Here is a 17,112-nt window from a genome sequence, read left to right as displayed (position 1 = left end):
CCTAATGCCACAGCGCCAACAACGCACAGAGCTTACATTTGTCCCCCCTATCGAGACGAAATGGCCCCATTTCAATAAACCAGAAATAGATTTGTTTTTGCAAAAACAGATGAATGTTACAGATCAAGTGATTTAAAAACAAAATTTACTCAGAAAATATTTCAAATTGTGGGTTTTCCTGATCCACCACATCAACAATAACAAACATATATGTGCCACCAACGTAGCTGTATGATCTATACATTAAAGAGATTCCCCTATTCACCTGAACTGTCTCTTTAAAGGCCCTACATCTCACTGGGCCGAGACTAGTTGGAGACATAAAATTGCGACAGAATATTTAAATTGTCTCTTGCACATCACACTGAATTAATAGTCACGACACACTTGCAAATGTTGCACAAGCCTCCACCGAAAATAAGTTGTCACACATTTCTCGCACTTCCTGGAAACTAAACTGCAAAGGGTTGGAGACGGGTTGGAGACACCACGACAACTCTGTGACTATTTTAAGAGAACATTTGTCGCTGCCATTTTTTGAAAATGTTCAAAATTCATGCGACACAACAGTGAGGCTCTACGACTCACGCAAGGAAATTGAGAAATAAACCCTGCAAACGTTTAGAGACAGTTTGGAAACTCCCTCGCAAATGCAGCTCGCAATTTGTAGGCAGGAGTCGCAGCCCAGAGAGAAAGGGGCTAGAGTAACTTTTACTTGACTTTAATGAACTCAGCAGTGGATCCATAATAAACAAAAACTCCAGCATGTAGCGGCTGAGTGAATGTGGTCTGGACTCTGTGGAGGAGAGTCATGGTTCCAGAGACGCTGTAGAAGGACAGAACACCTGCACTGTGATCCAGGTACACTCCTATTCTGGAGGACCGAGGACCTGAGACAGGAGTACAGACACTGTTGTAAAAAAAGTGATAAGTTTTTCCGTCACAATATAACATCCAAGATTTGTCATTGAATCCAAATGTACTGTCATCCCCTGCTCTGCTGATATTCTTGTATGTGACTGCTACATAAACTAGTTTCCCTCTCCTCTCCACCTCCCAGTAACAACATCCAGTCAGACTCTCTGTACTCAGGACCTGAGCCATATCAGTGAATCTGTCTGTGTGACTAGAATAAGATTGTTTTTTACCCATGTTTGTTGCTTTCCTGTTCCCCTCAGATAATAACAGCTCTGTGTGTGCTGTGTTTGGATCCAGTGTGATTCCACGTGAATATCTTAAGAAGTCAGCTCTGGTCTTGGGCTCTGGTTGTGGCAGTGAAACATCCACTTGAGTCTCTGTCAGTGAGATGTTTGTCCATGTCTCTCTCAGGACGTCCTGTAGTTTCTCTCTGGCTTCTGACACAGCCGCTGTCACGACCTCAAAGTATCTCAGAGGACGGATGTTGATGCTGGATGTAGATTCACTGAGTGCTGACAGTGAGCGGTAGTTGTGTAGAAACTGGTTGTGATCCTCTGTGTGTGAGAGCGTCTTCAGCTCAGCGATCTCCTGCTCCAGCTTCTCCTGAAGATCTCTGACTCGACTGACTTCAGTTTCCTGCTTTGCTCTGAGCTGCTGCTTCACATCAGAGCTTGTTTTCTGGATGAGACGGATCAGCTGGGAGAAGGTCTTCTCACTGTGCTCCACTGCTTTATCACCAGAGCCATTGATAGCCTCCACCTCCTGTTGGAGCAGCTTCACATCTCTCTCTCCGTCCTGGATTCTCTGCTGGATGTTTAATAGGAGATGTTAGTCTCTGGATTCATCACAATATGTGTTAGATAGATTAATTGGACAAAGACAAGATATCACAAAGTCTACCACGATTCTACTTTCGATTTGATTAAATTCCATTGTTTAATTAAAAACCTATGCTTTTGGTGGTGTAGTGGTTAGAGTCCCCCCCCTCCCTCCCCCTCCCACCACCACCATAGAGGCTCAGTCCTCTTCACAGCAGACCCGGGTTTGAAATCAGCCTCCGCATAGCAATATCACAAAGTCTGCCACAATACGACTGCAGTGATAAAACTTTGATTTGATTTAATTCAGGGGCCTGCGATCGATATGAGACGATATAATTTAATCAATTAAAAAAAAGTGTTTCGTTGATATGGTTTCATCTTTCGCCAATTAATCGATATATTGATCTATCCATGTTTCGTTAAAGCCCTGATGGTTATTTGCTAACACTTTACAACAAGTGTACATGAATGAACTTGTATATGCTTAGTGAATGCTTAATACACATTAATTGAGCATTAGCTAACTGTTATGCCTAGTAAATGCTTAACCAAAATTTGTCTTAACATTAAAGGCCTACTTCACCGGTGGGAATATGAAGGTGTATTGGATTCTGAGATCCTATGTAGTATAAATGTGCAAAGATTGAGATTGGTTCATCCTAGCCTCAGAAAAGGCAGAAAGAGTGTTTTATGGTCTCACTGTCTAACCCTACATTTCTCTTACTGTGATGTCACATTTATACTACATAGGATCTCAGAATTCAATACACCTTCATATTCCCACCGGTGAAGTAGGCCTTTAATGAGTATGCTTCAACAATTACTTAATGCTTGATAAGCATTAACTAATTGTTAATGGCATTAAAACGTGTTAACTAGCTGTTAATTAATGTATCCTTATTGTAAAGTGTTACAGTTAATTCAACTCACCTGGACCTCTCTCTGCCTCTCAGTGCGTTCTGCTGCAGCTGACACTGTGTCGTGGCCTTTGTGTTCGTCCATTAAACACAGATAACAGATAAACTGCTGGTCAGTACGGCAGAAGATCTTCATCACCTCATCATGACGAGAGCAGAGGTTCTCCTGGAGCTTCTTGGAGGGCTCCACCAGCTTGTGTTTCTTAAATGTAGCTGAATCATAATGCGGTTGGAGGTGTTTCTCACAGTAAGAGGCCATACAGAACAGACAGGACTTGAGGGCTTTCAGTTTTCTCCCAGTGCAGAAATCACAGGCCACATCTTCAGGTCCAGCATAGCAGTGATCAGCAGGAGCAGCTTGGAGTCCAGTCTTCTTCAGTTCCTCCACTAAATCTGCTAACATGGTGTTTTTCACCAGCACAGGCCTTGCTGTGAATGTGTGCCTACACTGAGGGCAGCTGTACGTGTGTTTCTTCCCCTCTTCATCCAGGTGGGTTTTAATACAGTCCATGCAGTAGCTTTGTCCACAGGGAACAGTCACCGGATCCCTCAGTAGATCCAGACAGATAGAACAGCAGATTATGTCCCGGTCGAGCTGAAATCCTGCCTGCGCCATTTCTCCTCTCTGTGTCAGAGACTGTGTGAGTTTCACTTCCTCAAAACTGCAACTAGTTTGTACTCTGATCTGAACAGCATGTGTGTGTGTGTGTGTGTGTGTGTGTGTGTGTGTGGGCTTAGAGTGAATGGGGCCTATCAGCTCACTACATGTTGGTTACGCCCATCTCCACACTGTAGATCTAAAGGGGAGGGAACTAGGACATGTATGCACAGAGTGGAGCTGGCTGTGTTTGAAAGCAGGGAGTGTTTTGTTTTAAGCGTTGAGTCACAGGTTTGTGAGAGAGAAAAGGAAAAGGAAAAGGAGCGGTTGAAGAGAGACACTATCACTGCATTCCAATCCCCATACTTTTTTTAGCATGCTGTATCTGACCACATGCGTTGGGACACCCTAAATATTTAGTTTACAGTGCTAAATAGCAGGGAAGTGTGGGGTTTAGAAAGCAGCCAGAGTCTCTCTCACAAGCCCCTTTTACACAGCCAGTGAAATCCAGGAATATGCCGGCCTTTCGGCCCTCCCCCCAGCTGTGTAAATGCGACAGTTGCGGAACGAGGGAAGAAAGGTGCGAGTGATCGTTCCGGGAATTTTACTACCTCGGGGGGTAGTAAGATTCCCGACACAATCAGTTCCGCCTCTCTGTTTAAATGCTCCAGCTTGTTGTTGCGGAACAGGGGGGCGTTTGACGTTCCATAGTCTACGTTCTAAACATGCGACCATGTTAGCAGTTGAAGGACATGTGTTTAAGCTTAACCACGGCGGCCTGATGTCCCGTAAAAATCACCAAATAAAAGGAACGGTGTATAGCCTAATCTATCTGATCATAAGGTCCGTTGCTCAATCCAAACCCCCGCGCTTCATTTTGCAGAGTGTATGAGTCTATTTCTGCCCAGGAGAAGTTGTACAATGGAAAGCTAGGCTAGGCTAAGTAAGGGATAAAGTATAGCGAACGGGTCACTTGCTAGAAATAAAGACCGACAAGCTGAAGCAGGAGCCCGACGCGCAGCGGAGGGCTCTTGTTCAGCTTGAAGGTCGACCTAGTAACGGGGGAATAGTCTGCTCGCCCCACTAGACTGTCTGCTTCAGCTGACTGAAGGCTCCGGCTCAGCTGTTAGCCACAGAGCTACTGTTTTGCTAACACATTCCGCTGCCGCTATTATTATCCTAAGTCTGAGCGTATATCCACACTTTATTTCTGTCTACAGTAACGTGACTTCACACACTGTGTGTATGTGTATGTCTGATTGGCAGATCGCTGCCCTCACAAAGAGACTCGCTCACAACCAACCTGTCACACACACACAGAGGTGAGGCGGTCGGATTGATTTAGTCAGTTTGGTTAACTGTCCCAGTGATGTTGGACTCAGCGCGTAGCGAGATCAACTGGCACATCGTGGGGACAGTAAAATACGGCCCTCTTACTGCAAGCTCCAGCACTTCTGCTCTCAATTCACCGGCCATTGTTGTTGTTGTAAAGCAGCTGACCGGCGCGGCGCTAAATGTTTACGTCACACCTGACTCTGTTTACAAGCACCTCTTTCATTCCGGAGCGCTGTGTAAAAGGAGCTACTGATGCGCCAGCAGGCCGGCGTTGCTTGGTTCTGTGTAAATAACACAGAAGCAAGCAAAGCCGGCATTTTGGAGTGATGTTGTTCCGTCAATATGCCGCAATCTCTGTGTAAAAGGGGCTACAAACGAGCTGCTCCTGCTGATCACTGCTATGCTGGACCTGAAGATGTGGCCTGTGATTTCTGCACTGGGAGAAAACTGAAAGCCCTCAAATCCTGTCTGTTCTGTATGGCCTCTTACTGTGAGAAACACCTCCAACCGCATTATGATTCAGCTACATTTAAGAAACACAAGCTGGTGGAGCCCTCCAAGAAGCTCCAGGAGAACCTCTGCTCTCGTCATGATGAGGTGATGAAGATATTCTGCCGTACTGATCAGCAGAACGGACTGAGAGGCAGAGAGAAGTCCAGGTGAGTTGAATAAACATTGGGGCTGTAGCAATACATAGATTGATATATATCGATTAATTGGCAAAAGATCAAACTGCATTGATGTGACACTAATTCCCCTAAAATAATGGATTGTTTTTTATTTAGATATCTGAAAGAGCTCAGAAATAAAATGGTAACATCAGATGTGCATTTTTTTTGTCTTAAGATACATTGCGTCATTGACAGTGCGGAGGGACAGAGATGAAATGGGGCAGAGAGGGGAATGACATGCAGAGAATGACTTATATTTTATTTTTATTTTGTGGAGCTGATAAAAATGTAACAGGTCTTGTCAAATTAAATTGTCTCAAATCAATCGCAGGCCCCTGAATCGAATGATATCAAACTTGTATCACGGCAGACTTTGTGAAATCTGCAAATATCTTATCATTGTCCAATGAATCTATCTAACACACACACAGAGGATCACAACCAGTTTCTACACAACTACCGCTCACTGTCTGCACTCAGTGAATCTACATCCAGCATCAACATCCGTCCTCTGAGATACTTTGAGGACGTGAAAGCGGCTGTGTCAGAAGCCAGAGAGAAGCTACAGGACGTCCTGAGAGAGACATGGACAAACATCTCACTGACAGAGACTCAAGTGGATGTTTCACTGCCTCAACCAGAGCCCAAGACCAGAGCTGACTTCTTAAGATATTCATGTGGAATCACAATGGATCCAAACACAGTGAACAAACTGCTGGTATTATCTGATGGGAACAGGAAAGCAAAAAGAATAGGTACATTTCAGTCTTATTCTAGTCACCCGGACAGATTTGCTGGTTATGATACTCAGGTCCTGAGTAAAGAGAGTCTGACTGGATGTTGTTACTTTGAAGTGGAGTGGGGAGGGTACAGTGCTTATGTAGCAGTCGCATACAAGAATATCAGCAGAGCAGGGCATGAAAGTCAATTTGGATTCAATGACAAATCTTGGGCGTTAACTTGTGACGAATACAGTTATGACTTTTGTTACAACAGTGTACATACTCCCGTCTCAGGTCCTCGGTCCTCCAGAATAGGAGTGTACCTGGATCACAGTGCAGGTGTTCTGTCCTTCTACAGCGTCTCTGGAACCATGACTCTCCTCCACAGAGTCCAGACCACATTCACTCAGCCGCTATATGCTGGAGTTCGGTGTTGTGATCCTTATGACACTGCTGAGTTCATCAAGCTTTGAGTCATTCCATGAAGAGGAGGGGGTTGGGGGGGAGGGGGGTTGTGTTGTAGTGGTTAGATTTATTTTATGTTTTCATTAATTTGGGTGTGTTCAATTATTAAACATATATAGGCCTACATACACCATAAATAAAAAGTCCAAAATGTAAATGTAGGTTTGTTCATATGTTGTATTGTGATGACTGTCTGAATCATGGAACATTTTCTTCTCAAAAACAAACTGAAAATGCATTTTTAAGACCTTTACATGGTATATATTTTTTGTCATAAAATGATAAAAGGCTGTATCCAAAATGTGCCCTGTAAAAAAGGTTGGACATGTTATGGTTACGATGCTGGACCCAAGAGCAGACAGAGACGAAGTAGGATTTATATAAAAAAGGTTTATTATATATATGGTGAGGGGAAGCAGGTAGTGGGTGAGGGAGCCAGGGGGAGACCAAAGCCGGGAAGCTGGAGAGAGTGGTCCGGATACTGCAGGCAGAGGAAAAACAAAAGTTAGGTTGTGGTCAACAGCTACAGGCAACAAGAAACCAGAGACGAGTAAGCGAGAGCGAGGGAACAGTAAACTGGAGCCAGGTACGTTATAGTTACCACGGTAGCGCATAGGACGATCCGGCGCCAACAGCAAGGAATCCACGGGTTATGAAGGGGAGTTGATTGGAGGTGAAGACCAGGTGAGCGTGATTGCAGATGAGGACCAGGTGTGAAGTGAGACAGACAGGGGGAGTGGCAGATACAGACGAGGAAAACACAGCGGGCTGCTGTGACCACAACAGGACACTGACATGTTGTAAAAATGAAATTAAGACATACATTTAAAAAAGTAAAAGACCAACAATTGTTTTATATACAATTAATAAACTGACAATGTTTCATGATGATTAAAAATGTTCCTGCTGTGTATCATCTTCAGAAGCATTCATAAAAAAAGTTTTTGTTTCAGATTGTTTTTCCACTTTTCTAAAGTTTAGGAGCCTAAAAAAACAAAACAAAAACAAACTTAAAGCTGGGGTACATGATTTCTGATTGGTCAAAGTTAACATGAGCTGTACACTTTGACCAATCAGAGTGAGGCTCCGATTCTCTGTTCTTATTGGCTGTTGGGACTGTCCATTCACTTTGGCACGACTTTGTTGGTGTAGAGCGTGTCAGAGAAGGGACCATAGGGGAGGGACCAAAGAGAACAAGTGGAGCGGTTGAGGTATTTGGATTCAAATCTCTATCCCAACTGCCATTTTCTCCCCCAAATCCTCCACCCCAGCTTTAAGTGAACTATAAGTGTTGAACTTCCAGAGCCCCTTTGTTCCAATGACCAGTAACTCACTGATATATGGCGTGGGCAAATTATGCAGTTAAAGTAATTAGGCAGATTTTTAATTAAATCATAAATTTAACAGGAAGTCAGTGTAATGAAGCCGGCACTAATGTGGCTAATAGAGGAGTAAATTATTGTGCAGCGGAATTTATAACTACGTTTATGGCTTGAGCAAGAATACAGTGCATCTAAATGTAAAGGAAGATATATAGGGGTGTGTGGGTGGGTGTGTGTGTGCGTGCGTGCGTGCGTGTGTGCGTGTGTGTGTGTGTATGTGTGTGCGTGTGTGTGTGTGTCTGATATACTTCACTCTTGGTGGGTGTGTTTCAGAGACATGCACCGGAGACATAAGGAAGATTGTTTTTTAATTAATTATGTTGAGAAAATGTCAAGAATAAAGATGAATACTGCAAAATTATATTGGAGTTAGTGGGGCATTTATGTATGTTCAGCATACTATAATTGACGTGCATGTATTGGGACATCCTAAATCTTTATCTGGCATACTAAATAGTAGGGAAGTATGGGGATTGGAACACAGGGACAGAGTGCTAAAGGCAGACAAAGGCACAATGAATTATCCACTAAGCATGAATCAGCACAAATCTAACTTCATCAGCTAAACAAACCGACACACACACACTCACACACACACACACACACTGACTTGGCACCGATGGCTATTTGTTTTTGCCTTCAGCGCATTTCAATGGTAGAAGCAGCGGTGGTGCTAGCAGGATGTTTACTCTAACACACACACACACACACACACACACACACACACTTATTATGATGCAAATGAGAGATGGTGGCCATAGATAGCTACACAGGGGAGGATTTGAGCGACTCACTCAAGCTATTGAAATCCCAAAATTAGCTCCGCAGCTTAAACAACCTTCTTTTGTTTGCAGTGTTTTCCCTAGTTGTGTTCTAGAATGTGGGCCTTTAATTTGAGAGCATAGCGTGTTGATTTAAAGGTGCAGTGTGTAATATGACATCATCAAGAAAGTTCTACAAAGTTCTAGAATGCAACGCTCCCTGGGTAACCCCAACCCTTTTGAATAATAACAGAAGCTACAGTGGCCTTCAAGGACAAGAACAATTCAAAATTTTAAACAATGTACCTGATGACATTCCAACTATGACACTTTCAAGATGGCGGCACTAGGCCTTGGTCCAAAATATGCAGAAATATGGACATATATGAGACCCTTTCTAAGAGAAAAAAAAATATTCAAAACATTTTTTTCAGCTCTTATGCACCAAATTAAATGTACTTATGGATATTATAATTACTTTCTACAAAATCTGCTAGGAAATAAAACCCAAAATTATACACACTGCAGGTTTAACATTTAGATTGTGTGATTCTGTCCATTAAATTCTGTTTGACACAACTCAAATTGCTCCAAATTATTTAGTCTTCTTTGCTCATGCTCAAACTATGAACTGTATCAGTGTTGGGGGGGGGGCAAAGTGTGTGTGTATGTGTGTGTGTGTGTGTGTGTGTGTGTGTGTAGGGGGGGTCACACATTTTTTTTTAACAAATTTTATTCTTTACAAAACATGTTTTTCTTGACATATTTTTCTTTTACAATTATTTTAATATTTTTACAAACTGTCTTAAAACATTTGTCTTTATTTTTTAGCGCATTATTTTACAACATTTAATGGCAAAGTAATAGTAAATACTCAAATAAAGCATGAGAGTTTTGTGTGTGTGTGTGTGTTAAGGTAAGATAGAAGATAATAGGCGTATGTGAGTGGTAAGATTTGTATATTATGTGAGTGATAAACATGAAATATGACCTGTACGGGCCACCATACTGCTTATTCAAATTAACAAATAAAACAGTGACAGCAGAAAGCTAAATGATATGCGAGTATCATCAAACCAGCCTCTGCAAACTCAGTGAGACTGATGGGGTTTGGCAGAGGTGTGTGTGTGTGTGTGTGTGTGTGTACACGTGTACCACGGTTTAAGTGAGAACCTATTTCAGTTTTAGACCTTTTAGTGAGGACATTTTCACTAGAATCAACAAAAAGTATTTCGTACTCACTGTAAACTTAGATATTTTATAGCACAAACATTGTTATACATGGGGACAGTTTTTGACGTGATAGAAAATCTTGTACTGTATGTAACATTTCGCTATTCAAACAACTTGACTGACAGAGATTCTATGTATACATATATCTATTGACCTTACTTCAATAAGCAATCAATCTACACCTTTTCACTCAGTATTAAGTAGGCCTATAAAGACAATGTATAAATTGACAGCCAGCCTACACTTCTCACTGTTGAAGTGTGTTTTGGAAAGGGAAAACATCATATATCTCTTCTTCCAAACTCACCAAGTAGTGTTACTATTTAGAGCTGCAACGATTAATTGATGAATCGATTATTAATCGATTATTAAAATAATCGACAACTATTTTGATAATCGATTAATCGTCTTGAGTAATTTTTGAATAAAACATGTCAAAATTATCGGATTTCAGCTTCTCATATGTGAATATTTTCTGGTTTCTTTAATCCTATTATGACAGTAAACTGAAATATCCGTGTGTGTTGGACATTACAATACATTTGAGGACGTCAACATGGGCTTTGGAAATTTGATCAACATTTTTCACCATTTTCTGACATTTTACGGACCAAAACCCTAATCGATTAATAATCGATTAATCGAGAAAATAATCGACAGATTAATCGATTATCAAAATAATCGTTAGTTGCAGCCCTATTACTATTACAAGTATCCCAAGGAATTTTTTTTGACCATTTCTACCAAGAAGTCCACAAACAAAAGCCCCCAAAAAAATATATATATATAAAAAATCTGACTGTTTTCCATAATGTCAACAGACCATAGCCACATTAGCTTAGCCGGCGGAGCTAACGCTAATGCAGGTTAACAACCACTGTGACAGCTATCATCTACTAACAACAGATTCACGTGATTTGACAGTTGAAAAACGTTATGATTTACCTTGAAGCTGACGACGCCGTGTCTGTTGATTTCTGAAGGGTTGAACTGGGTATGAGGAAGTCCAAATAACTTAATCCACAGCCAGCCTGCACTTCTCACTGTTTGAAGTATGTTTTGGAAAGGGAAACAATCATATATATCTCCTTCCAAACTCACCAAGTAATGAGTAATTTGCCATTTACCCAGGAAAAACTTTGAGCATTTATACCAAGAAGTCAACAAAAGAAAGCCCGAAAAGTAAAAATAAATAAATAATATAATCTAAAGGTATTCCATGTGAGTCAATGGAGTGTAGCCAAGACCTCTGCTTGAACCTGTCAAATGCTGCGTTGTCATTGGCCAGCTGCATGTAAAGGGGCGGGCTTTAGCGATCTGTCAGTTTAAGATGACACTTTTTTTTTCTTTTCTTTTTTTTTCTTTTTATTGGTTTGTATGTAATGTGCAGAAAAGTATTAGGGCCACAGGGAAGAAAAACAAATTAGAGGGGGCGCCCGGGTTCGATTCCAGCCCGCGGTTGTTCTCTGCATGTCACTCCCCTCTCTGCCCCATTTCAACTCTGTCTCTACACTATCAATAAAGTATAAAAATGCCCAAAAAAATATCTTAAAAAAAAATAAAAAAAATAGAGTATTTTTATTTTTTTTAATAGAGGAATTTTTCATTTCAATATTTTCGTTTCATTATACGATTTAAGAATAAAGATGAAATGCAATATGGAGGAGGGGGGGGAAAAAGTGAGATGAGGATTTTTTTTTTTAGACAATTTTTAAAGTCCACCTTTTAAGACTCAAATCAAATCAAATCAGTTTTATTTGTATCGCCCAAAATCACAAATACATTTGTCTCAGTGGGCTTTACATTCCATACAATATGATATATGATACAATATGATACAATATGACACCCTGCCCTTACACCGAAATGCTCTACAGAGAGATTCAGGAGGTCTGCCCAAGACTACATCAAACAGCTCATATGAACTGCCCCAACGAAATGCCCTGTGTAGATGAACTGGTAAAAACTGTACTTCAGAATCGGCTTTAATAAAATAAAGTATTTCTCTTTTAGCTCATAAACACGGTGTAGTGGTCAGTGTCAGGACTTTGACGTGATTGTGCCGAAAACTGCGTCTGTTCAAAAGGAAAAACCACACAGGCTTGGAAGAGGTGGCCCCGGTCGTGTAAGCTGAACTACAGAAGAGTTTTAGGGAAGAAAAATTATTTAGAGGAGGAATTATTTTTAAGAAAAAGTTTTTTTTTTTTAAGAATTATTTTATTTTATTTTTAGGCTGATTTTTATTTATTTTTTTGTAGGGTTATCTTCAGAAATGCCGATTCTGAAATACAGTTTCACCAGTTCATCTAAGGCATTTTGTTGAGGCTGTTTGATATAGTCTGGAGAGGTGGGCGTAAAAGAAAATTAAAAATTCCCAAAAAAAAAAAAAAATCTTCCTCACCCAAAAAAAATCTTCCTAAACAAGTTTTGAAAAATCCTCAGAAGAAAAAAATCCTTCAAGTCGAAATTTCGACTTTATAAAAAAAAAAAAAAGATTCGTCCATAAAAAAAATAAAAATCCTCTTCTAATGTTTTTCCTTCCCTGTGGTCCTAATATTCTACTCATGGGGCGACTGTGGCTCAGTTGGTAGAGCGGGTCGGCCAATGATCAAAGGGTTGGAGGTTCGATCCCCCCGCCCTGCCACCTGTGTCATGGTTGTTGTGTCCTTGGGCAAGACACTTCACCCACCTTGCCTCGTGTGAATGTCGATAGTTAGCCTGCTATCAGTGTGTGAATGGTAACGTGGGAAAGGAAAACAGGTCTCCCTTGCAAAAGAGTATTCGGTCTCAATGGGATTTACCTGTATAAATAAAGGTTAAGAAGGTACTGGACAAACGCATATTGAATTTCGATTTTTTCTTCCCTGTGGCCCTAACACTGTTCCGTAGTAATGTGTATCTGTGTGATTGAAAGAACCAACACACTAAACTGCCTTTGACGCTGTGTCTCCACCCCTGTGGAACCGCCCCGTGCTGCGAATGGAGCGGCTCGATTAGGCAAAGAGGGAACTGTGCATATATTACAGTGTAATTAATCTGCAAGACACACACACAAGCACACACACTGGAAAATGCACACGTACAGACACACACACACACACACACACACACACACACACTGAAAAAGGCACAAGTACACACACACACACACACACACACACTGAAAAAGGCACAAGTACACACACACACACACACACACACACACTTATACAGGCACACGTACAGACACACACGCACGCACAGACACACACACAGCAAAAGCAAAGTATGGATCAGAGAGAGGGAGAGAAAAAACGAGAAGGAATGAGGGAATGTTTTTATTTATAGCCTACAGCACTTTCTAAAACCAACTGTACAAAGTGTTTTACATGATAGAGAGAGAGACAGAGAGACAGACAGACAGACAGACAGACAGACAGACAGACAGATAGATAGATAGATAGATAGATAGATAGATAGATAGATAGATAGATAACAGAGGGAGAGAGAGACAGAGAGAAAGACAGGGGGAGATAGAGAGAGACAGTGAGAGAGAGAGAGAGTGAGAGGGAGAAAGAGAGAGAGGGAGAGAGACAGAGATAGAAGGACACAGGGAGAAAGACAGAGGGAGAGAGGGATAGAGAGACATAGAGAGAAATAGAGAGTGAGACAGAGCGAAAAGAAGGGAGAGAGAGACAGAGGAAGATAGAGAGAGACAGTGAGAGAGAGACAGAGAGAGAGTGAGACAGAGCGAAAGGAAGGGAGAGAGTGAGAGACAGAGAGAGTATAATTACAGAGCTTGAGTCCACAGGGGGCTCCTATACATGGATCATTAGTCGGCTTAAATAGACACCGCCGCGGCTCAGCAAAGTAAAAGGTCACAACTTCTGTGTTTCTGCATGAATTCTCTGCACTATGTTCAGGCTGCTTTGCTTTATTCTTTATTTATCTTTGTGTGTGTGTGTGTGTGTGTGTGTGTGTGTGTGTGTGTGTGTGTGTGTGTGTGTGTGTGTGTGTGTGTGTGTGTGTGTGTGTGTGTGTGTGTGTGTGTTTATGTGTGTGAGTGTGTGTGTGTGTGTGTGTGTGTTTATGTGTGTGAGTGTGTGTGTGTGTGAGTGTGTGTGCGTGTTTATGTGTGTGAGTGTGTGTGTGTGAGTGTGTGTGTGTGTGTGTGTGTGTGTTTAAGTGTGAGTGTGTGTGTGTGTGTGTGTGTGTGTATTTATCTGGGCACTTAGTCAGCAGACACAGGCCTGGAGATAAGAGGAGCTAAGGCTAATAAACAGCAATGATCTAGACCAAAACAAGGGCCAGACAGGCAGCTTTAAAGCTCGTTTATTACACTAGGGGTGTGTGTGTGTGTGTGTGTGTGTGTGTCTGTGTGTGTGTGTGTGTGTGTGTGTGTGTGTGTGCGGTCGGTCGGGGGCATAGTGTTAGTACATGGCCTTTTAAAAGCTTTTTATTGACAAGTTGTTGACGTCAAAATGCTTCACACTAACACATCTCGCCTCTAGATTTTCCACATCTTCAGTATAAAGGACATTGTGGGTGTTTCTGATGTCAACAATGTGAAATTTCAATGTTGATTTGCCATTTTGGAACACCTTTTTTAATGATTTTTTTTTTAAGATATAGGGGAGTTTATTCCAGATCCAAAGTTCTTATTGCCAGGGATGCACAACACCCTGACATATATGTACATATTTGAGTTGGAGACTTTACTGTCAAGGCCTTACTTTAAAGTCACTTTGAGTGAAAAGTTGCACAACTTAGGCCACTCTCCCCTACTATGTTATATTAAAAAAAAAATATTTTAATTACATAAACACACAATGAACCCTTACATGTGTGGAAAGTATCACCTCAAACTTGATAATTAATCATACAAACACCATTTCCTTTGAAAAAGTGATTGAAAAGAGGAGTGAAAAAGAGGGGAAGATGGAGAGACTCTGGTGGATGGATGAAATATATCAAAGAAGAGAGACAGGACAGAGAGAGACACTGTGTCATAAATATTATATGAGCGATATGTCATCTGATTCCAATGGGATTTCACTGCTCTGCCTGAACTAACACTGTGTTTTATATTCATGACCGCAAGCAATTCTGTTTTATCTTCAGTTTATATTAAAGGTACAGTGTGTAATATAGGAGTATCTTAGCGACATCTAGTGGTGAGATTGTAGATGTCAATGTGTCACCCTTGCTAACATCTTCCCTTTGGGGAGAACGTACAGAAGCTACGGTGGCCTTCAAGGACAAGAAGCTATAGTTACCAAAGATGGCATCATCCACCACTGCCTCACGTCTTTTTCCACAATATCAAGTGATGAGGTGAAGATGTATTTAGTTATTTATTCTATAGTACTTCTTCTTCTTCTTGGTCTTCCAACAGGTGCATTTCCCCAGGACGCCCACTATATATAAAAATGTGTAAGGCCTTAAGTTAAGTTTGTCCGTTCTCTGCTACTGTAGAAACATGGCGGTGCAATATGGCGGCCTCAGCGCCCCGCTCCTATGTAGATATAAAAGAACATAAAGATAACCAAATTTTATTTTCAAGCAATTATACACTAATTAGAACATACTTATGAATATTAAATTCTATTTCTAGCAAGTAACTGTAACTGTTCCTGTTACACACTGCGCTCCTGAGCTGGTTAAAGGCCTACTGCACCGGTGGGAATATGAAGGTGCATTGAACTCTGAGATCCTATGTAGTACACTGTGTTCCAAATTATAATGCACATGAGATTTTCCCAGATTTTCCTAAATAGTCGATGCAAATCACAGTCAGTGTAGTTTTCAAGTCATCAACCGTTAGAGTATATTTAGAATTTTATTGAACAAACCTCCCAATAATAAAAGCATTTTTTTTCAAAAATAAAAAACTCCAAATGCACGGTTCCAAATGATTATGCACAACGGAGTTTCAAAACATTTTATAGGTTGTAAACAACTAAAAACGGTCATTTGTTGAATTTGCAGAATGTGGAAGTCATATTTAGTGAAATAAAAAGCTATTTAAATCAAAAAACATCTTAACAGGCCAAGGTACATGTTAACATAGGACCCCTTCTTTGATATCACCTTCACAATTCTTGCATCCATTGAACTTTAACCTACTAACCTACATTTTACTAGTGCGACATCACACTAGTAAAATGTAGGTTAGGATTAAGACAGCTTGGCCAAGGGAAGACTGAGGGAAGAAAAACCTCATTCATTATATTATAATAGCGATTTTATAATGATAGAACGCCGGCTCCGTATGGGTGAAGTATTCTTTTAAGAAGAACTTGTACATTTGCATAAGCAGACACAGCTGACAACAGACAGATAGTGTTCACATCTGAAAATCAGTCTTCTTACACAGAGGATGACATCTGAGTGCCACCCACACTCCTAATGTCTAGGGATCATAGAAACTATAAAGCATTTGGAACATGTTTAAAGGTGCTCCGAGGAACTTTCAGTTTTTGTTCATTCTAGCGCCCCCTTTTGGACAAAAGTGGTAGTATTTTTACCACGCCAGCTAGTTGTTCCTGGGTGAGCGTATACCCATGACAAAGGCTTTAAGAAAAACTATATAAAAAATAGCGTTCTTTGCAATGACGATCTCGTTTGCTGTTACATGTAATTTATGATCATCAGAGGAAAAATTTGACTGTTTCAGAAATATTTAAAAGTTCCTCATAGCACCTTTAACTTAAATGTAGATGACAGAAAGATGGAGTCAGTAATTCTGGAGAATGCTTGTTGCTAAAATCACTGTTTGTCAAAATCAGGAATGCTACCAGCTACGGTGGGCCCCCATGTTTACATGCCAGTTTACAGAGCCTAGACTGTGTATTAACACTGGATTTTTTTTCCCAGCTCACACACAGTATACACAGGTAGAGGATCGTGAGGAGATATTCCCTGATTTAGAGTGTTCTTTGACAACAAGCGTTCTCCAGAAAACGCTGACTCCACCGTTAACATGCTATAAATCTGTGCAACAGTGGGGCTTGGAATGTGCCTATTAAAAATCTCAAGCTGTGTTTTGTCCCCCTCTTCTACAAAAGCCGTCGATGTTATATGAAAGAGGTAGTTTGAGTGACAGCTACATCAGCGTGTATTCTATTCTAGCTTCTGTAATGATTTGATGGCTGGCACTGGTTTTGTGTCTTTCAGCAAAGGATAACAACCCTAAATAAAATAGACTTCCTAGGGGTTCGTATCACTGGGATAAAAAGCATTCGTTTGAAGTCACTAGTGGCGGTTAAAAAACAAGCGTCATTATAAACAAAACTCCTGTTGGTCTGTAG

General features: G+C 41.0%; 1 protein-coding gene across 2 annotated transcripts in view; it reads right to left on the bottom strand.

The window, feature by feature from the left end:
- LOC307270576 (tripartite motif-containing protein 16-like) overlaps window positions 1-3,299 on the bottom strand; it is a 3,694-nt gene extending 395 nt beyond the window's left edge. Inside the window, exons 1-3 of one of the 2 annotated variants that reach the window (XM_080054459.1) lie at window positions 2,670-3,284; window positions 1,149-1,725; window positions 1-890 (exon numbers count right to left, since the gene is read on the bottom strand). The exon at window positions 1-890 is cut by the window's left edge and continues 395 nt beyond it. In XM_080054459.1, coding sequence (XP_079910585.1) covers window positions 712-890; window positions 1,149-1,725; window positions 2,670-3,272 — 1,359 coding nt within the window. In that variant the 5' untranslated portion in view covers window positions 3,273-3,284 and the 3' untranslated portion in view covers window positions 1-711. Of the gene's footprint in view, window positions 1,726-2,669 lie in introns of both variants that reach the window. The other variant, XM_080054460.1, reaches the window with a different exon arrangement.
- Between the last annotated feature and the right edge of the window lie 13,813 nt (window positions 3,300-17,112).

Source organism: Ammodytes marinus, assembly GCF_949987685.1.
Source record: "Ammodytes marinus genome assembly, contig: scaffold_121, whole genome shotgun sequence".
NCBI classification, from domain to species: Eukaryota; Metazoa; Chordata; class Actinopteri; order Uranoscopiformes; family Ammodytidae; genus Ammodytes; species Ammodytes marinus.
The sequence above is the reverse complement of the archived record's forward strand: the minus strand, read 5'-3'. Positions and strand labels throughout refer to the sequence as shown.